Here is a 21,227-nt window from a genome sequence, read left to right as displayed (position 1 = left end):
GTCAAAGCATCTAGAGATGCTTTGACTAGCAATACATAAAATAATAATGATATAATAATATTTATGATACATAAATGTTAGCAAAATGATATTTCGCTACTTTTTATCTCCCGTTTAATATCTTCTTGTTCATCAATAGAAATAGAGCCAAACTTCAACATACGAGCTTAATGAGTTCTGGAACATAGCTCCCATTTCAATTCTTATATCTCAAAACAATTTTTCTTATGTAATTACTAAAAAAGGAATTAATTGGTTACTTCCAGTAAAATAAGGAGGCTAAAGTGGATAATACAATGGAAATATGTTTTTTATTGGGCTAATTCACCACCTAATTCTAATTCTCTGCCTGCAGTCACAAAGTAACAAGTACATATCTAATGATTATGGTCTACAATAAAACAACATATTTATATGCAGTACTGTATAGAGTTCTCACCTTTGAGACAGACAGTAGAGGCTAGCAGTGGTTTAGGAAATACTTGACTACAACTCATTCTGAACACTACACATTTGTCTATGCAACAGTAAATATACTTTACATTTAACTTAAATTAATTTAGCTGATTATGGATACAATTGTAAATGTTTTTATTTTACCTTAAGCTTATTCAAATTTCGTTTTCCTTTTTTATATTTTCCGATTAAGATCATTTCGCTTCACTTTTATACTTTTTATCACTTTCACTCACAGCTAGCTTTTTTTATCATTTTTATCCGAGGAGAAAGAATGAGTGATGCTGTTCTCGTAAGCATTGAAACTGTCTCGTATGCTAGTATCTCTAATTTGTCTCATATCTCAAGGCATGTATTGGCTCAGAATTAATCTTGTATCTCAAATTTCTTACCAGTTGGAACGCTCTTTCGTCAAGGCATACAGTGTTTCTATTGTTCGTTTCACAAAGGAAGAGAGTGGATGTTCACATAAGATTAATATTGCTATCTAAAAATATATTTGTACTATAATATATTACTAAATAGATTACCAAAAATTCTGTCATCACTCACAGGTTTCACTGCCGATTTTTTAACCTAGTTTATCAAGGAGTGTCAGATAACCTAATTTCTGTGGTGATTGTCACAAATTGGTGAGGTGAGAGTCAGCATACAGTAGCTCACTGAAATTTTGCTTACAAGCTATATTATGTGACAAACAATCTGGTGAATGCCAGCTGGTCACATTGGTTGAGTGCTCTCTTCATTTCCATTCACTGCTTTAAAATAGCTCAACTTGGGTGGTCTCTTCTTGTGTGGGAACAGCTAAAAACTGTCAGTTTGAGTTCAACAATAGAGGATAGTTGGTGGGCCTTGAGTGGGATACAGAGGGCTGGAGTTCAACTCTATGGTGAGACTCTCAGTAACACATAATAGTAACAAGTAATAATAGTAATTATAATAGTAATAATAGTATTTTATAGTACTTTATAGCTATTAACTATAACTAGTAAGTTATTAATAATACTTTGTTTATAATTGTTTCTCTTGTTTTCTAAACAGATAGAGAATTGGTATCACATGTTTTAATTCCATCCTCCCTCACTCCTGTATTATTTATTAAAGAATTTGTGTGTTTATATGGAATTTTTATCTTAGGCGCGTCATGGTGAGTAACAGTCATGCTAATTATTTAAGGACAGTACCATCTTCTTTTACAATTTCAGGTCAACGGAATAAAAAGTTTGATATCATCAAGAATTTTATTACTCGTCGATAACTATCTGAGGAATGCGTACGCCCAACCAAAGGTTGACAATGTACGCTCACTATACATTGGGATTATTCTGTACTTTGCTCGTATGAAACTATGTCATCTGCGGAGGAACCTTTGCTGAATGACAGAGCAAGTTGACCTGGAGGGTATGTCAGAGGATATTCAGTTTATAATTTAGAATTGTTTACTACTAAAATTGCCGTGAAATCTCTTTTTGAATGACATTGCATTCTATTTTTTAACCTTTCACATATAATGGCGGTCAAATAGATTGCGGCGTTGTATTTTGCAAATAACCTGTCTGAATTTTGGAAGATAAGTTTGACCCTTTTACAGGCAAAGCCAATGTCTTAACCCTTAATGTCATTAACCCTTTTGAAAGCAATAAATCTGTTAACTTGTTGAGGATCTCTAAATAACAAGCATGGGAAGCCGAGTAATATCTCTACCAGCTGATATCTAATGCTTGCAATTAACCCACAATGATATGTATAGCACGTGATTCTGTTGCCCTGCCTTGCACTTTGTTAGTGCTTCGAATTATTTTATTTTGCATATTTATATTGAACATTGGTGCATACAAGCTCATTGATTCATCGAGATGTTTGCTACAGTTTTCAGTCTAATCTGACATTTACATGCAATAGCAGAGGAGTTATGAGGTTCGATCCATCGCAAGCCGTGTTAGGATAACTGCAAGGATGCTATTAAACAATATACGCTATAAATCTGGAACTACAAGCTTCTTAGTAATAATTTATCAGATGTCACAAATGTATACATTCACGAACAAGTGATATAAACAAACCATACTTACTACCTGCATAAACAAGAATTAAGTTTTTTGAAACTGAATATTTGCTCGTTAGCTTCGCCAATTGCGTTCTGATTGTTGCAGTCGATAGAACAAACATCTTCTGGCTGCTCAATATCTTTCATAACGTGTTTTTGACTACAACTCTCCTTCTGCGCTGCTGAACTAAACGATATTAGCGTGCAAACAATTTTTTGAGCAGAGCGAAACACCTAAACGTTGCATTTCCCGCAAATGATAAACCTATAGCAGCATCGCTAAGCACCACTTTTAGACTAAAACTAGTCGCTCACATACCATCGTAAATATAAACCATTTTTTACATACATCAAAGTATGAAGGCCGAGTCAAACAAAGGAACTACTATTATTCTGATACAGTTATTAATTATTTATACGGTGTTGCTTTCAAAGTTAATTATATTTAGTTGTTATTAATGGAATCGATTCATTATTAGTACAATTTTGAGAACAATTTTCTACTGTTCACTTGCAATTATGGGTTTGTAAAGTTAAAATAATGTCAAAGCGATGTTCAAATGGAGGTAGCGTTCATTTATAGGTTTCACAGTAAGTTGAAATAAATTGAAAAGAATGTATCTACTCTTTTTTGATTGCAGCTGTTAGTACCAAACTTTGTCTTTAGAAAAGTAACAATACTTAAATAGTGTTCACATACTGCTAGCTTGCCTTGTCACATGATAAACTGACCAAAAATAAAATATGTAATTTTATTTATTTGAGCTGGCGTACCTTATCACAACTATGGCCACATTTTCCAATGGGCAGACAAACAATTATTCCAAGCAAAACTTCATGTGTCTTTGAAAAGTGTAACAAGCTTTTAGGCATCCTTGACTTCAATGTTGTTTATTATCTTCCCTTAAACTAAGTGTTTGGTATTTGGGAATTTATCTGAGAAACAGTAGCCTTAATTAGAAGACCTTGACTAGCACCTGTCACTAGCTATCTTACTATGTGTGACATTGGCTAGCAAGTGTCTATAAGTTATACACTGTTGTTGCTATCTCAGTGTGAGTAGCTGATATGTTGGGATATTTAACATACATGTACTTACTTGAGTCTTTAAATAATTTAATTAACTATTTACTGTTTGTGCTTGATTATTACTAAAATGTAATATAAAACATTGTACTCAGTACCTACATGTTAATCAAAAACGGGTATTTATCTTGAGTTATATTTAATTGTAGCAACACGAATTGTATAAAGGTTTATTTTATAAAAAAATTGCTATTCGTCACATTACTGCCAGTGGTCACAATGTGAATATTTATAGTGACCGAGGCTATTCTGTTACTAGTAAAAGTAACATAATGTTTGTTATTTTATTATATGAAATTAAGCAGATAAACTTTACTTTAAATACTAAACAGAAAGTGAAGCTAACCAATTACAAGGCTGTATAACCAGCCAATCATGAAGCTGCAGTAACAATCAGCTCCTGTTCTTTTATTCAATATCTGATAAATTCATCATGAATCACTGTTTGAATAACTCTTATTCAGCTCAGCCAATCAGGAGACGGATAACATTATTATAACCAGCTACAAGCTATAAAGAAGCCTGTAGTAGTCAGAGCAGGTGACAAACAGAATAGCAACAGGTAAGTATAACTTACATATTATATTAGCATCTGATGACATTGTACTTACTGGGAATAATAGAGTAGATGAGGAGAGACACTGAGTCAGTATAGCAGTTTGGGTCTGCTAGACACCCTGCAAGCTTAATTGGAGAGCGTGGAACTTTACTGATGCTATCCAATATATAACAATAAGAAGCAGCTTGATTTGTTTGTTGATTGATGCTGTTTCTATATTGTATTTTCCTATTAGAGTCAGCAACGTGAAGTCTATAAGAAAATGGTTAACATGTATAAAGCACAAATCATGATGCTAGAATATAAATTGAGACATAAATGATAATTGAAGTAAGCAAAGATTATAGCAGCAAAAATCAGATCTCAACAATTTTCCCAAAAGCAGTGACAAGATGAGACATAATCCATTGATAAACAAAATAAAACGAACCTTTTGTTCTCCTTGGCTTGCACTGAGTAAATAGTTGTTGGTGAGTAGACTAATTTAATTAAATGTAACCACTCAATATATGTAAGAGTGAAATAAAATGCTGGTGATCAGCTGAAGATATTGATGCCTACTGACCAGGAGAGCTTACCATCTACCAGAGCTTCAGGGAGAATTCAGTAAACAAAAACAAAACAAAAAACAAGGGTTTTGTCTCATTGGTTATCGAACCTGGGCCACCAACCCCAGCCAATCTCCAAGCAGAAGGTTCAGATAACTTCCTGCGGAATCATCGTCAAACGATTCTTTTCTATTTTGCAAATGCTGACAAAACACTGCCTGAATCATATTCTGTGGTCAACTGCGCTGTGCTTAGAATTGTTTATGATGATGTGATTATAGCGATATTTGTACTTTGCACCTTGCTGCCAATAACATTTCGTAATGAAAATAAGTTGATAGTGTGATGCGTATGATAGGTATTAGGTGGAAGCGTGATTGCATGCTTGTAAAGTAAACAGGTATGATTGTACACAGCACAACAGTTTCAGCTGTTGCAAAATTTCAGTGGAATCCGCTACACTCCCACCTTAATTTTCTTAAAATTAAACAATAGGATTATTTAATACCTTTCTCTTTTTTTGCTTTATTATACTTTTATTGTAAACAGACATGTACCTGTACTCATAGGAAAACTAAGAATATGCAGCAATATGATATTATAACACGCGATTGTGACTACTATAGGATGTCATGGTGCATTTGTTTGGTGCTTTTTTTTTTATTCTGCTTTGAGGAGAAGAATCAATTTCTGGATAGGCCTTTCCAGCACTGACCCCTTCAGGTGAAGGATCGATGTGGCCATTTGTACCCTCACTCTTCTCACTTTTCCATCTTCCCCCTCTGTCACTTCAATGATCTTACCAGTTGGCCATTCATACCGAGGTGTATTTTCCTCCTTTACCAAGACAATATCCCCAGCTCTAAGATTTTCCTGTGGTCGCTCCCACCTTTGCCTTTTAGTAATTTGTTGTAAATAACTATCTTTCCATGCCGTCCAGAACTCATCAGCCATTTGCTGAGTCTTACGCCACATTTTTTGACCAAATACTTCTGTCGAATCAAATTTTCCAGGCAAGGGTGTGCAATGAGCTGGTTTTGAGGTGAGCAGATGATTTGGGGTGATGACTTGTACGCCATGGTCGTTGAGAGCCTCTGCAGAAATAGGCCTTGAATTAACAATGTTCATGGCTTCGTAAAAAGCTACTCGTAGCCCGGTGCTTGTGAGCCGGGCACTGTGTCTGCTCAGCTGACTTTCCAGAGCAGCTCTAATGCTCCTAATTTGTCGCTCCCAAACACCTCCTGCATGACTAGCATGTGGCGAGTTAAACCTGAACTCAATTTGATTATCCAGCAAGTATCTTCCTAATGGAGAGCTAGTGCATGAGTTCTCTATCTGTTTAGCCAATTCATTGGCAGCACCGACAAAGTTGGTTCCTTGGTCGCAATAAAGGGTTTTGACGGCACCTCGTATACAAAGAAAGGCTCGTAAGGCTGTAATGAGTGAGTCAGTACTCATATCGTCAAGCATCTCCACGTGTACTGCTCTTGAGTACATACATGTCAGCAGTAGGCCCCATCGCTTGACCTCAGTCCTTCTGTCTTTGACCACAAATGGTCCAAAACAGTCCATTCCAACATTAGTAAATGGAGATGTGGGTTCTACTCTAACGTCCGGTAAATCCGCCATAATCTGTTCCGATGGCTTGCCTCTCAGTCGCTTGCATATGACGCACTTGTTGATGATGGACTTCACCATCCTTCCAGATATCCAGAATCCAGCCGACCTTAGCCTGGCCTGAGTAATGGTCTTTCCTTGATGTCTTGTTAAGTCATGGTAATGTCTGATAACAAGATTTGTCACATGGGCATCGGGAGGCAGGACAACAGGGTGTCTTTCACCATAGCTGAGAGCAGAGGACCTGCTCAACCTCCCACCGACACGTAATAGTCCGTCTTCACCTAGTATGGGATTCATCTTGCAGAGTGGGCTTTTTCTCTGCACAGGCAGACCCCCTCTTACTGCCACCAGCTCTGGTCCAAAGTACTTTTGCTGCAACATAGATATGATTGTGTTTCTAGCTTTGTGGAGGCTTGCTGGGGTTAGAGGTTGAATGATCCATCTCCTGTCTGTTTTGGACTTGCATATGCTCTGGAGGATTGCCACGGAGCGTGACAGTTTATTCCACGTCGAGAATTTGGTGAACTTGTCAGTCATATTTTTGTTCAGGTTTGTCATCATTCCTTTAACTTTTCTCAACTCAGGATCCTCTGTGTTCACGGATGAGCCCTGCTGATGTCCTACTGGTGTGAGATCGGGGTGAGCCAAAATATTCGGTCCAGAAAACCATATTGTGGATTTTAACTCATCACATGGTTTTCCTCGAGATGCTATGTCAGCAGGATTCTGGTCACCAGAGATATGAAACCACTGGCTGTTCTGAGTTCTGTCATGAATTATCTTTAGTCGATTGGAAATAAAAGTTGTGAATTTGGTTGCGTCATTGTTGATTCGACCTAATGTAATCATCGAGTCAGTCCAAAAATATTCCTGGTCAATGGATAGGTCAAGCTCCTTTCTTAGAGTGATGCTCAATTGAGTAGCCATAACAGCTGACATAAGCTCGAGTCGAGGTGTGGTGTATAAACCTTTTGAAGGAATCACTTTTGATTTTGCTAATACCAAGCTGACATGTACTTCTCCTTGCTCATTTACTTGGCGTAGGTAGGAACAAGCACCCATGCCATTGTCACTTGCATCGCAGAAATGATGCAATTGTCTTTTGGACACAACTCCAAAGTCCTTTGGCTTGTAGCACCTTGGGATGCTGATTGATTCTATATCTGGTAGCTTCTGTAACCATTTTTCCCACTCTCGACTGATGTCAGCAGACACTGGTTTATCCCAATCAGAATCTTCTTTGTTGATCTTTTGCAAAATTAACTTGCCCGTCAAAGTGAATGGAGCAATGAATCCTAGAGGATCATAGAGTTGACTGACCACCGATAAGATTCCGCGTCTAGTATCAGGTTTGGTTTTGACATTGTTGATGAATTTGAAAACATCATTCCTGGTGGACCATTGCAATCCTAGTGTTCTTTGTTCAGGAAGGTTGCCGGCAAATAGCTCAGTGTTTTGAACTGATCGCTCACTCTCAGGCAAGGCCGTGAGAATAGCAGAACTGTTGGAAATGAACTTGTGTAGCCGAAGATTACCTTTTTCGCAAATTTGTCTAGCTCTGGTGATTAGTTCAATCGCTTCTTCTTCACTGCTCACACTGGTAAGACCATCATCAACATAAAAGTCTCTACAGATGAAGTGAGCTGCTTTTGGAGACAGAGCTTTGTTGTCATGAGCTATTTGTCGAAGCCCGAATGTCGCTACTGCTGGAGATGACTTGGCACCAAACAAATGAACCTTCATTCGATATGTTTTGAGTTTCTCTGTGTTGTCACTCCAAAGATATCGCAAAAAATCTCTGTCTTTGGGCTCAACTAAAAAGTTGTAAAACATCTTTTGGATGTCACAACTGACTGCTATCGACTCTCTTCGAAAGCGGCATAATATACCAAGTAGGGAGTTCATGTTGTCTGGTCCCTGTAGCAGCGTATCGTTCAAGGAAATTCCCTGGTATTGCGCCTTGCAGTCAAATACAACCCGTAGTTTCTTTTTCTGTGGATGGGTGACAGCAAAATGTGGGATGTACCACACCTCCCCGTTCTTTGTAGGCTTCATCTCATCCACCTCTTCTGCCATATCCAGGTCGATCAATTCCTGCATGAAACTAGTATAGTCTTCCTTCAAACCCGTCTCCTTTTCAAAGCGTCTAATCAACGCCTCTTGTCGTTTCTGTGCTTGTCTGAAATTATCTGGTAGAATCGGTCGAGACTTAAATGGTAGAGGCATCTGATATGAACCCCCTTTTGTGACTGTGGTCTGGCTGAGCATAATATCTAGAAATTTAATGTCTTCTTGAGACATCCTTTCTTCCTCAGCATCTTCCTCCACGGATGTTCTGTAGCAACTCACCTGATTGTGTTGTTTTGCTTCGACTCCGAACACCATCCATCCTAGTTTTGTCCTTACTGCGAAAGGTTGGTGGTCTTCCCCTTTTATTCCTTCTAGAGGGTAGTGCACAGTAGAGCAGTTAGCGCCCACAAGCAGACCAATTGGAATGTCCATCGGTGGTGGCAGGGATTTAGCAAGAGCTGCCAGGTGTGTGTAGTCCATAACATTGAGAGTGTTGGCAAATTCACCAGTTGAATTCGGAATGGATGGCCATTCGTAGGCTGAGTCCAGGCGCGCTTCGCCTGAAAAGAATCCCTTAATGATGAGGTTGCCAAATTCTCTGACATCATGTTTTGTTCCACCCGCCATTGTTTCCATGTCGAGTGATTCAGTTTTGATAGTCTTTGGTTTAATCCTTCCTGCTATATCAGATGTGATGTATGAATGATCAGATGCTGAGTCAAAGAAAGCATAGACGAGAACTTCCTTGGTTGGATCCTCAGCCGTTGAGACATACACCGGCATTCCCATATTGAACAACGTTTTCTTGGAAGAGAGCATAGTATTTCTATTGCAACTGGCTTGTTGTTCCTTGCTAGTTGAAGAATCATTTGTCTGTGTTAATGTTGCTTGAGAAGGCGGCTGTTCCTCCCTTTCAGTTTCAGCCTGGTAGTCATGAGTCTTTTGTTGGGTATGCATTGGTTGTCTGGTTTGATTTCTGGTATTTTGCTTGAATTCCTCATCCCAGTCCTCTCTTCTTTTGTGAAGAGCTGTTGAGTGTCCTGACTTGTGGCATTTATTACATTTCAGTTTCATTGTGTTGGGGCAGGAAGAAGATCCATGTCCAGGTTTAACAAACCGATAACAAAGTATGTGATTCTTAATGAATTTTATCCTTTTTTCATACGGTAATTCCGACAGTTGAAAGCATTCACTTGCTTGGTGATCTTTTTTACAAAATAGACAGACTGGTTTATCTTGTTGAGCATGGTTGGTTGCGAAAGATTTGATTTGGGAGTGTTGTTGTTTTTGCCGTTGGTTGGTGTGTTGGTTGGCTTCATTTCTGTTTGTTGTTGTATCTCCTTGTCTAGGACGCTGGTTCTGAAGAAGTGGGATTGCCTGCATCTCGGCTACTTCATTCAAGAAATATGTAAATTCCTCAAATCTTGGATACCTGTCAGTACTTTTCTGTATCTTATAGACCTTGGATGCCCATTTACGACGCACCCAATCAGGAAGTACAGCAGAGAGCTTTTCGTTCACTTGGGGATCTTCTAATATTCTCAGTCCAGAGACTGAAGACATGCTGCTTCTGCAGTTTTCCAAATAATCTGCATACTTTTGCAGCCCTCGCACATCGCCGCTTAGAATCCTTGGCCAATTGTCAAGCTTCTGTCTCATGTGGCGCGCAATATTTAATTTATTTCCAAACCTTGATTTTAGCTTCTCTCTTGCCTCATTGTAGCTTCCATCTGTTCTTACTAAGAAAAGCCCGTTAATGGCTTCCTTCGCTGGTCCGTCAACATACTTTTTAAGAAACCGGATTTTTTCTCCTCCGTGTTCAACCCCCATTGAGTCCAAGTAGCTATCGAAATCGCAAACCCAATCATCAAATTCGATGGGGTTGCCAGTGAAGATGCTTGGTTCAATCTCTGTCTTTTTTGTCTTTCTGATTCCCATAGCGATGTTCTGAGCAAGTTGCGTGATACTGTCATTTAGTTCCTGTTGATGTAGTGGTGGTGTAGCTCCATGCTCCTTAACACATTGTTCTATGTTTTCTGTGCATCTGTTTTTCTGAGGTGTCTCGTATGCTTCGAAGTTGATAGCTTGAGTCTTAATGACAGGTGATCCCATATATTCTGACTTTTGTAATGCATCTAATGGGGTTGATTGGATAGGCTCACATCCATGTACGGGAGTTGTGTCCCGGCCCTCCTTCTGTGGTGTTTCTGTGATCTGTAGTACGTCTGCTTGATTTTCAGTCTGTACAACATTTCCATTTAGCTGCTTCTGTCGGTTGCGTTCTTCAATGAAATCCTCCAGCGCAGACATTTCTTTCTCAAGCTCGCTCTGCACCTTCTCTTGTTCCAGAATTTTCCGTGCTGCCGTAAGCTTTTGAACAGCTGAACCGGCTTCACCAACAAAATACTCAAAATATTGCTGTATTTTCTTCTCAACTTTATTGTTTGATAACTGAGAAAGACGTGCAAAGTCAGACGTTACTGCTTCCGATTTTGCTTCAATAGTAGCGATGCATTCATCAAGGACCTCAAGGGAAGTATTAGCATGAAACTGTTTAGAAATATGATCGATGCTTTTTAATTCCTTTTTAATTGCAGCGAGAAGTGAGAAGGCAAGTTGGTTTTTTTGACTTTCAATTGCAATCTGAGATGGTTTACAATCTCGCTTAGGTCTAGTTGTAGCAGTTTTAACAGAGCTAACAGATTCAGATGGTGTGGCAGTTTGTGTTTGACCTAATGGTTTTTCTAAAACAGCTGAGAGTTCATTTACACTCAAGTCTATTAGACTGACATTTGCTGCCATTGTAGCTAAGCCTTATATGGTTTACTTCACTAAATGAATGATGGTTTTATGGTAATTATTAGGAATGAAAATGGATGCTAATTAAACAATGCCAAACAAGTGTAGTAGACCAAGAAATTTGTTTATATAGGCAGTTTTTCATAGATATATACTCGATTTAAGGTGCAGAAAGGGCCGCAGGACAACGATGCTCAAGAACGAATCCAGAATAACATGCAAAAGAACGACCTGTGTGTAATGAGTTACCTGTGACCAATGTGACACCCTGGAATTTATATAATTTTGAAGCTCTGATAAGTGGTAGAGTCCTGACCAGTTTACAATGTGGCTAAGTTATTGGAGTGAAAACTACAAAACTTTATAATAGTTGACAAAAATATGTCAATATTTGCCAAAATATCTGATAAGAAAGTAGAACAGAGTACTTATCAATCTGTTGAGCTGCTGGTAGATCAGATGTAGATGTAGTCGTAGAGTCGCCAGTATTTATGTGGAGGTTGAGTTGATAACTCCTAGAGGTGACAATGTTAGTGTGATTGTCCAGATATGGCTGATGTTCACGGTGTGGCTGGGTCGCTGAATGTCTCAGAAAATAGCCTATTGAAGAGTTGACCGGGTCGCTGACAAAGTCAGAAATTGGTCGCTGGTGGCGGCATATAGCCTCCCACTGACTTGAGAACTGGTTAACTTTTGTTAACTCTTGTGATTTGCAGAGTTTTTAGTAGAACTCTCGAATGCTAGGTCGATGCCCAGAGTAGAAACCTGATGAAGCTCTCCGTTGATGCAGAAAAGACTTCACTATAGCAGTTTGGGTCTGCTAGACACCCTGCAAGCTTAATTGGAGAGCGTGGAACTTTACTGATGCTATCCAATATATAACAATAAGAAGCAGCTTGATTTGTTTGTTGATTGATGCTGTTTCTATATTGTATTTTCCTATTAGAGTCAGCAACGTGAAGTCTATAAGAAAATGGTTAACATGTATAAAGCACAAATCATGATGCTAGAATATAAATTGAGACATAAATGATAATTGAAGTAAGCAAAGATTATAGCAGCAAAAATCAGATCTCAACAATTTTCCCAAAAGCAGTGACAAGATGAGACATAATCCATTGATAAACAAAATAAAACGAACCTTTTGTTCTCCTTGGCTTGCACTGAGTAAATAGTTGTTGGTGAGTAGACTAATTTAATTAAATGTAACCACTCAATATATGTAAGAGTGAAATAAAATGCTGGTGATCAGCTGAAGATATTGATGCCTACTGACCAGGAGAGCTTACCATCTACCAGAGCTTCAGGGAGAATTCAGTAAACAAAAACAAAACAAAAAACAAGGGTTTTGTCTCATTGGTTATCGAACCTGGGCCACCAACCCCAGCCAATCTCCAAGCAGAAGGTTCAGATAACTTCCTGCGGAATCATCGTCAAACGATTCTTTTCTATTTTGCAAATGCTGACAAAACACTGCCTGAATCATATTCTGTGGTCAACTGCGCTGTGCTTAGAATTGTTTATGATGATGTGATTATAGCGATATTTGTACTTTGCACCTTGCTGCCAATAACATTTCGTAATGAAAATAAGTTGATAGTGTGATGCGTATGATAGGTATTAGGTGGAAGCGTGATTGCATGCTTGTAAAGTAAACAGGTATGATTGTACACAGCACAACAGTTTCAGCTGTTGCAAAATTTCAGTGGAATCCGCTACAGTCAGTGTGATTATAATATTACTCTGACCTCTTGAGACTATCACTCTCTACCCTGAGGAGACTCATAGAGTCTGTCATGTAGTGAGGTTAAGTTAAGGTCAGGAGGCTCTGGTCTCATTCCTCAGTCATAATCAGACCTGCAAATACTTCCTACTGCAGATATTTCATGTTTCTCAGCTCTGCCAGAGTCTGACATCCCTGGACTTATTTTTATACTCTGTAAATATCCAGGGTTCAGCTGCAGCCTCTCTGTTATTGTTGGCAGCTTTCCAACTCTGCAGTTGAGTCACATTGTACTCATTTCTCTATCATATTTTATTGTATGCAGCAGCTAATAGAGTGCAGTACATATGTTACAGTTAAACATGGAAGGACTGTTGAAGAGTTATGTTAGAGAGAGAAAGATGGAGATTAGTGCTTTGAGGGCAGCCTTAGAGACAGTCCAACCAGCTGAGCTACTGAGGTTATTGATTACTATCAAGCATGACTCATATACAGCTGTTATGTTAGCTGCAGGCCACACAGAAATCTGTCGTCTGCTTCTCTCACCAATCAGAAGAACAGCAGACGAGTTGCTCTGCATGAAGCAGAAGGATGGATGGACAGCACTACACCTTGCTGTAAGGAGGGGAGACAACAGTGAGTGTGTAGAGTTGCTGATAGACACAGTGAGTGATGAGAGGAAGTACGAGTTTGTATCTGAGAAGACTGTACAGGGTAACACAGCTATAGCACTGGCTGCATACAGTGGAAGGAGCAAGTGTCTAGAGTCCCTCCTCTACAACTTCTCCTCACTACAGAGAGACTCCCTATTAAACATACAGAGTAACAACCTCGACACTCCACTACACTATGCAGCATACAGTGGAGAGACAACTGCTCTGAAGGTCATGTTAGGATCCGTGTCTCTAGTGACTGCCTCTTCACTCCTCAACATAAAGAATAGTGACAAAAGGACTCCATTGGAGGATGCTGAGTTTATGGGAAAGAAGGAATCATCAGAGCTGTTAAAGAGATGGCAGCTGAAGTCAGTATTAGAAGGTAGGATTGTTATACAGTGTGATACCAGCTACTCACTTGAACTGTTCTACTGCTAAACTCTTCAGTCTCAGCAACTTTCTACTGAAAATCTAAACTAAATGCTAGTAATTCATTCATTGTATACATTTACTGTTGAATCCTGGGACACACCCTGGATAATTGCATCTCTATTTTCCTGTAAACTCACTGAGTCTTGCATAGACAGAGTGCTGCTTGTCTCCAGCCTCCAGCTGAACAGTTTATAGTCTGAGTATTTAAATTAATATTAATATTCAAAACTGGTAGGATTGAAGTGATGTTAGCAGCCCTTTAAATATCAACTCCTTGTAGCAGACTCAGTAGCTTGGCTCTCGTGTTCCACACTATTCTGTCTGTTAATATTTCTGTATTTTGAAATGTCTGAGTTGTGAAGAATTTAACACAATAGTAATGATACTATGATTATTGTATGTAGTGGTAGACTAGTGAGTCATTCCTTCAAGCTGAGGTTAAAGGTTAAACATTACACTCCTTTTTATGAATAGCTAATCTTCTATGCAGCAGTTTTTGATGGAAAGTAGAAAGTATTACAACTATATTTTACACTGCTGTAGATTATCCACAGCGTTTTAATTGTTCCTAACATAACATGACTCTATCCTTTGTCATGTTTAGTAGTAAACTGAATGACATACTAAAGTACATATTGTAGCAGCCTCTTGCTTTAATATTCAGGCTTTAAATCTATAACAATACTAATATTTGATATAAATATTAAAATTAGGTTAACTTTTTCTTATTTTACAAACTCTAAGATAATGTGTGCTTCCATTTTCTATGGCAGATGCTAACAGGACCAGCTACTATGGTGCTGAGTTCTGTTAGAGTTTCATATTTACTGGTACTGCTTAGAGAATTCCTTATCAAACAGCAAGATTAGTTTTACCAGAGGCTTGACACCTTAAGACTGGTAGACGTGAAATGAGCTTCATTTTCTTCTTAGATTTTATTCGATCTACACTTATCTTTAATATTTTATCTTAATAGTAGTAGCAGCTCGACCGCTACTACTATTGCAACTCTCATCTCTTAAAACAAGCGGCAAACATTAGCAACCTGCCTGCCAGCCTTCTGCCTGCTTACCAGCCACATCTGCTGGCACCTGCTTTTTATGTGTCTATCTTACCGTGTCCACCACTTGCTTGACCGTGCTTGTCTGCCACCCAGTTTGCCTGCCCGATTGGCAGAGTCAATCACGGTCATCTGTGTCGCTGCGGAGCTGACAACGGTTTCTGGCTTTTGCCTCCTAGTAAACAATGGTTATATGTTCTGGTCATTAAATAGACGAATTGATTGCCCTGTCTGCAAGCAAGCCTGCTCACTTTCACTGAGTCAAAAAATGATCTCAAGCTATGCTGCCAAATCCACAATGATCGCACGTTTCGCCTCTAAGTCGACCACCATTGCTTGTTTTTGTGGCGAGTGTTTGATTTTATCGCACTAATATGGAGTCTGTCTGTCAACCAGCTGCCTGTGTCAGCCAGCCTGCATAAATATCTGCCGGCCATATAGCCGGGCTGATCAAGACAATTCTTTACGCTTGCAGCTTGAGTCTGAATTCTGCTGAGCATATCTGTCAGGCCAGCCTGCCTCTGCTCGCAAGCTCCTGCCTCTGTGCCTGCCTCTGCACCCCTCTTTCTATACACCCCTTTGCTTCTACACCCCTCCGCCTTTACACTTCTGGAATCGCCTGTGTCTCTATGGCTCTATGCACTATCCACATGTTCTTTTTTATTATATTGTAGCATTGGATGACGCTAAGCAACAGATAAAAACACTGCAAGAGAGACATGACCAGAAACTTTCCGATCTACAGAGAGAAAGCGACCAGAAACTTTCCGCTCTACGGAGAGATAGCGAGCAGAAAGTCTCAGCTCTACAGAGAGATAACCAGCAGAAAGTCTCTTCTCTACAGGAAAAAACTGAACAGCAGGCAGGAGGTAATTTCCTATGTGAATGTCTTATTAGTCAATTATTAGTATAGTACTGAGGGAGAGAGGTCAGTGGTGATAGACTAGTGAGTCATTCCTTCAAGCTGGTGTTTAGATATGAAACATTGCACTTATTTACTATGAGACAATATGTGTTATCTCTTCTGTGGCAGGTGTATTAGGAACAGCTAGGGTGATGTTGTATTTTTGATGAAATTGATATTTGCTGGTGCTGCTCAGAGGACTTGAGGAATTTAATATTTGCTAGTTCTTGGAGGAATTTTTATAAAAAACATCAAAATTTATTTTTGTGTGGCTTGGCTGGCAATAACTACAAAGTTTTATAACTTTTAAAAGAATAAAATTTTTCCTAAGGAATCGCGGATGGCTTATGCGTGTAACACACTAAGTGCTGCTTCAATGCATCTAGTGGCCAGTCGCTATTCAGCCAGGGAAATAAGCTTACTTTTGAATTAGAGTGAGTTTATTAAAACTTCATCAAGCAACCAGCCTGCCGGAATGCATAGATCCGCATGTTCACGGAAGTTTCGCCTTGCAAAAAGCTCGATCAAACTTGCAGCGTTCAGCTAGCTGAGCAGTCAAGCTATTATTAGTAGTATGCGGGCCTCGGCTCCTACGAAAAGCATCTAACAGCCTGTTTGCCCCACATGCTTGGAAGTCAGCCAGCCAACCTGTCACAAGCTTGCGCGAGTCCATGAAGCTCATGCGCTTTTGATTTCAAGTAAATTCCGATTGCCCAATTTAACTGCTGAGTACACGACTCTATCGCACTCCACATAATCTGCCTGCCTACTTGTGTGCAAGATCGCCAGCCTCTACGCTACTATATATAATGTACATAGAGTATATTTATAGAACAGCTCAAGACTGAGCTCGACCACCCACTATGGCGCCTTACAGTGCCTCGCGTTGCGCGTTCACAACTCGAGTTGTACAACTCGAGTTGTACAACTCAAGTTGCCGTGTTGTCCAACTCAAGTTGCCGTGTTGTCCAACTCGAGTTGCCGAATTGTACAACTCTGGGTTTATGATTAACTCGAGTTGTGCTATACGCAAAACTAACGCGGGTTTGTAAAAAAGCAAAGTGAGTAATTGGGGTGTCTCTTTGACAGAACATTTACAGAAATTTAATAATAATAGTTTAAATATATAGACATATATACATATATATATATATATATATATATATATATATATATATATATATATATATATTGGCAATATTTGCGTTTATTTATTTCTATAACTATAACGAGACAAAAACAATTGTAGAATGTAAAAAGCAAAATAAAAAACAATATATGTGGGAGGTAGGCTACTTCTTTTTCAAAGGAAAACAGAGTTATCTCTCTAGAACCTGACAAAAAAACTGAATGAACACCGAAAATGAACATAGAAATTATTTCAACAGCGTTTAATGATGCACCAAAATAAATTCCATATATAGATAATATAGCTAGAGAAAATGAAATGATGAGATGTTCTCAAGCCGAGTTGTTGAACTCGAGTTGCTGTTAAAAGAACTCGGCCTGGATTTTTGATGAACTCGAGTTGTGTAACTCGAGTTGTACAACTCGAGTTATTTTTACAAACTCGAGTTGGTAAATATAACTCGAGTTGTGCAACTCGAGTTGTACAACTCGAGTTGCAAACTCGGCTTAGTATAATTCGCTATTAGCTCTAGTTTTACAGTACATACAGTTTAATTTCTATTAGCTAACGGGTGCCTATTGATGTACCATTGTTAATATAACTAAATCTACGGTTATGCTACCGTAATACCGATATATTGTACCTTACTTTTAAAAAGTCGCGTTGCGTGTTCACAACTCGAGTTGTACTACTCGAGTTGTGAGCGCGCAACGCGAGGCACTGTAAGGCACCATACACCCACGCCTGCCAGGCCAGCTTGCTTCTTCCTCTAGGCACTTGCCTTTGCCTCTAGGCACTTGCCTCTGTGACCCACTCACTGCCTCTGCTTCTACATATTTCCATGCTTTTACACCCCTCATTCTCTGTGCTACCATTTACATTCCTGCCTTTATGCCCAGTCATTCAGTTCCTTCTGTAATTAACAATGCATATGAAAGCCTTGTTAGCATGTAAATGTGCTAAGGTACATCTACTCATCAATGTATTCAGTATCTTTGGTAAATGTCAAATGTGAGCAATGAAAGTGTTGAATATCTATCAGCAAGTTTTTTTTTCACTCTGCTGCAGCTTTGGATGACGCTAGACAACAAATTACAACCCTGCAAATAGAAAGTGACCAGAAATTCACTGCCCTACAAAAACATACTCAGCAGCAGGCAGAAGGTAACTTCCTATTTTATTGTTTCATTAGTCCATTGTTAGTATAGCACTGAGGGAGAGAAGTCAGTTACTTCTGTAATTAACAATGCATATGAATGCTTTGTTAGCAGGTAAATGTGCAAAGGTACTTATACCTACCAATATCTTCATTGTCTGCTGGGATTGTCAGGTGTGAGCAATGAAAATGTTGCACATCTATCAGCAAGTTTTTTTTTCACTCTGTTGCAGCTTTGGATGACGCTAGACAACGAATTACAACACTGCAAATAGAAAGCAACCAAAAATACTCAGCTCTACAGAGACATACTCAGCAGCAAGGAGAAGGTAACTTATATGTTATTGTTTCAATAGTCCATTGTTAGTATAGTACTGAGGGAGAGAAGTCTGTTGCTTCTGTAACTAACAATGCAGATCAGAGTCAGAGTAGGCAGATCTATTTACATCCAAGCACAAATATAAGCAGTAACAGTGTCGCACATGTAACAGACAGTTTTTCATGCTCACTTTTATAGCATTGGGTCAAGCTAGACAGCAAGTAACTATGCTACAGGAGGACAGCCAGAGGATGTCGTCGTTAGTAAGGGAAGAGGCTAGACAGCAAAGAGCGGGTACTTTTATTTCATATAAACCCTATAAGACTATTTACTCTCCACCTTATATCTTGAGTATCTAGTATTACCCAATGCTAGTAACCTATAAAATACCTACTAGTATATATTATACTAGCTGTTGTATTGCTCTGATGGTCTGATTCTATAAGGCTATTGATGATCAATCATGGCTCACTCCTGGTAAATTTATGTAGATATGTTGATGCTGCTTGAGTTACATAATATGTGAGAATTTACTGCATAAGTTCATGGTGTTATATCAAAATGGCGGCAGTTTGACTTTTAGACTGCCTTTAGCATGTTGATAGAGGTTTGTCATTGATATATTCCTGCTCATTAGTAAAAGCAACCCTTTTTTATATAATAAGTATAATGAGGGTTTTCTGTTTATTCAGATTTGGCTGCTACTCAGCGGAGCTTGGAACAATTCGCTGCGTACCTACAGACTCCAGGTGATACGAATTTCATAGGCAATCAATGGCACGACCCAGAAAGTTAATAGTGTGACAACCGCAACTGATGATCAGTCCAGACAGACACTAAAGGTCCCGGGTGAACTACAACTTGGCCCTACCAAACCGATAAGACGACTCGATCCGAACCGGCTAAATTCGAGCTGGAAGAGAAATGACCAGCCAGCCCTCAAGCCAGAGGGCAGGCTTATAGTATATAAGGACACACAAGAGCCCCACTAGACATGCATCATCAAAGTGATCACATGATGTTTTTTTCTGTACTGTGATTCGCCATGCTTGTATTTTATTATTATTGATTAAGCATACTTATTCTTTCAACTTTGTCTCTTCATCTGTAAATATTGCACTGTTAGACTTTCTTAAACAATTACAATATATAACTGAATACATTCTTTTCAAATTTATAACTTTGCTATATGGGGCAGATATGATGTCGAATTGATGAACAAGACTAATAATTCATCATAGAATAAAGTTTGGGGTATTATTATAGCCTTTAGTTAAATAAATCTTGAAGAATTTGTTGATGACCCAAGGCTATGTCATAGAGTGCACCATTAGTTATAAGTTACACAATATTGTCTCATACCCAGCAATGTAAAGTCTGGTTCCTTATCAATCTAAATATAACTTGAAAATTATTTCATGAGAAAATCCTAGATTACAATTGAATGTTTTGGTAAAATGCATAAACTCAACTGCTGTCATGTATCCTTTAATTGGGTTAAAAGCTGCTCCTTCCTGTCACCATGATAAGGTAAAACTATGGACGCAAATGGGTCAGATGGAATGTAATATTCTCATGATTGCCTGTTAACAGTCGGCATTCTGTTTTTGCGATGCTATGATGAGACAACTATTGATGTGGATTGTAATCATAAGGAGCCTAAAGCCTGGTTATCCATGTCGAATGCAAGACCTTTTTTCGCATAAAAGAAGAATTTTCGCATAAAAAATGTTCGCTTGGAGTGCCCTTTCGATGATGCAGACCTGCACCTATCCAGTGCATTATGGGAAGGTTTTTGCCTGCGGCTCTTCACAAAATTTAAACAGCTTTAAACTATTGCGTTGATCGTGGTGCTTGCCGCTACTCAGTGTCTAGGTTCACTTTTCACCGTTGTATTGTGAACCTAGAATCGACAGAATCTAAAAATGTGAGCTAGAACCGACAGCGTCTGCAGCGCTTTCATCGCTTTGGCGTATATGGGAACTAGGCCTAAATGTAAAGAGGTATGCTCATTGAATAGTAAGATATCGATTGAACATGTAGTTAGTGTATGATCAATTTTATCAAAGCCTTGATACCAGTCATGGATAATATACCTTTAGTTTATACTGAGGCTACAGAAAGATATTAATTGTATTACCTACATATATTTTGTTTACCAGGTGGATGAAAGTTATTGTAAGTTAATAACCTATGAAATGCTGGAAGTAACACATAGCGGGCTGACCTTAGATCTCCTGTTTTTCGGATAGAAAGACAAATGATTATGATCAGCACATGAACACATTCAGTATTTGAATAATGTAAACTGGTGCACCTCAGGCTTAAAACAAATATTGTCTCCATAACATAAATACAAAGTTGTTTGTCACCTAGCAACTAACCAACAAACAAACCGGTATGCTACATATTTTGCTATTGTTCCAACGGTGTTTACCCCAGCAGCATAGGCCTATTTTATAACTCTGTGTAAAACGTTTGATAGACAACTAATAACCGGCAAAGCTCATCAAGTAAACATCCTTAAAACAAAATTAATAGTCCTAGGGTATGGCAGAACGAAGATGAGATAAGTGATTGTCGTTATGGAGGTCTCACCAATCTCTGCTATGAACAGTGCCCATGCTGAATTATTAGGTAAAGCTAGTTTGTACTAGCTAACA

General features: G+C 38.8%; 2 protein-coding genes across 2 annotated transcripts in view; one reads left to right on the top strand and one right to left on the bottom strand.

Moving 5' to 3' along the window:
* The window catches only part of LOC137403553 (uncharacterized), a 411,606-nt gene extending 398,710 nt beyond the window's left edge, over positions 1-12,896 (bottom strand). Inside the window, exons 1-2 of the mRNA XM_068089505.1 lie at positions 12,327-12,896; positions 4,579-12,148 (exon numbers count right to left, since the gene is read on the bottom strand). Coding sequence (XP_067945606.1) covers positions 5,357-11,188 — 5,832 coding nt within the window. The 5' untranslated portion in view covers positions 11,189-12,148; positions 12,327-12,896 and the 3' untranslated portion in view covers positions 4,579-5,356. The remainder of the gene's footprint in view (positions 1-4,578; positions 12,149-12,326) is intronic.
* A 374-nt stretch (positions 12,897-13,270) lies between these two features.
* LOC137404160 (nuclear mitotic apparatus protein 1-like) lies at positions 13,271-19,360 on the top strand. Its single transcript, XM_068090316.1, has 6 exons — positions 13,271-13,946; positions 15,731-15,925; positions 18,158-18,253; positions 18,479-18,574; positions 18,763-18,858; positions 19,257-19,360. The coding sequence occupies exons 1-6, from the start codon at positions 13,271-13,273 to the stop codon at positions 19,358-19,360; spliced, it is 1,263 nt and encodes a 420-aa protein (XP_067946417.1).
* Positions 19,361-21,227: the final 1,867 nt, after the last annotated feature.

The sequence above is a fragment of the Watersipora subatra genome, chromosome 9 (assembly GCF_963576615.1).
Source record: "Watersipora subatra chromosome 9, tzWatSuba1.1, whole genome shotgun sequence".
NCBI lineage: Eukaryota > Metazoa > Bryozoa > Gymnolaemata > Cheilostomatida > Watersiporidae > Watersipora > Watersipora subatra.
Note: the sequence above shows the minus strand (reverse complement) of the source record. Positions and strands in the feature narration are given on the sequence as shown.